This window comes from Entamoeba dispar, genomic scaffold, assembly GCF_000209125.1.
Source record: "Entamoeba dispar SAW760 scf_1105229458347 genomic scaffold, whole genome shotgun sequence".
Classification (NCBI taxonomy): Eukaryota; Evosea; order Mastigamoebida; family Endamoebidae; genus Entamoeba; species Entamoeba dispar.
Window position 1 is genome coordinate 1 of NW_001853147.1, and position 1,189 is coordinate 1,189.

The 1,189-nt window shown below is 26.7% G+C and overlaps 1 protein-coding gene across 1 annotated transcript, besides 4 other annotated features; it reads left to right on the forward strand.

Moving 5' to 3' along the window:
• EDI_005670 (uncharacterized protein) lies at positions 1–1,164 on the forward strand (the record flags this gene model as incomplete). The annotated part of the gene is made up of 1 exon (XM_001734510.1): positions 1–1,164. The coding sequence occupies one exon, from the start codon at positions 1–3 to the stop codon at positions 1,162–1,164; it is 1,164 nt and encodes a 387-aa protein (XP_001734562.1).
• Positions 448–521: a microsatellite.
• Positions 525–678: a microsatellite.
• Positions 695–836: a microsatellite.
• Positions 884–918: a microsatellite.
• Positions 1,165–1,189: the final 25 nt, after the last annotated feature.

Genomic DNA, 1,189 nt, shown 5'->3' on the forward strand with positions numbered 1-1,189 from the left:
ATGCTTGGAGAAGTTGTTAGTGAAGACGAAGAAGAAGAAATAAATGAACAAGAAATTGAAATTGAAAAGAAGAAGGCACAAGAAAGAATTAAACAATTAACTGATCCTTCATTAGATAACAATGCTATTATGTCAATGAAATTTATGAAAAGAGCAAGAGCTAAAGAAATTGAAGAAATGAAAGATATTCTTGCAGATAAACAAATGGAAGAAGACATAGAAAAAGATGGTATTCTAGTTGAAAATAACGATGTTATACCTACTAATCAAACAGCAGGAAATATTAATATGGAAGATGATGACATTAAAATACAAACAAAAGAAGATCAAATTGCTAGTATTAATATTGAACAAGAAGAAACTAACAAGAAAAAAAAAGAAGAAAAAGGATTAGATGCAATGTTAAAAGAATTACAAAAAGAAGCACAAGATAATGAAGAAATGAGTGAAGAAGATGAAGAGAAAGAAAGTGAAGAGAAAGAAAGTGAAGAGAAAGAGGATGAAAAACAAGAAGAGAAGAAAGTAAATGAAAAGAAAGAAAATAAAATAGAAATAGATATTGATATTAATGATGAAAGTAATAATAAAAAAGAAGAACACATGAAAGAAGAAGAAGAAAATAAAGAAAGAACAAAAATGGAAGTTGTTGAACTTAAAGGAAATGAAAATAAAAATCAAGTCTTAGAAATTCAGAAACAAGAAGATGGTAAAGAAGAAGAAGGTGTATTCAAAGAAGACCAAAAAGAAATTTTAAGACTTGCATTTGCAGAAGATGATGTAATGAATGAAATAGAAGAAATTGATGAAGAAAATAAAAAACAAAAAGAAGAAGAAGATCAAAAATCAATTCCTGGATGGGGTAATTGGGTTGGAGAAGGTATTCAAAAGAAAACAAAGAAAAACAAAGAAGAAAAAAAACCACATAAACGTAAAAATACAATTGTTTTCAATCAAAGATTTGACAACAAATTTTCCAAGTATACTTTAGAAAGAGTTCCAAAAGAATTTGCTAATGTTACTCAATACAAAAAATATCTTAATACTGCAATTGGTAAAGAATGGACATCATTATTAACACACAATAAATTAACACAACCAGAAGTTATTATAAGAAAAGGAATGAATATTGAACCAATGAAACCATTGCATAAGAAGAAAAATTGATTGATTTTTGTTTTGTATATGTTCA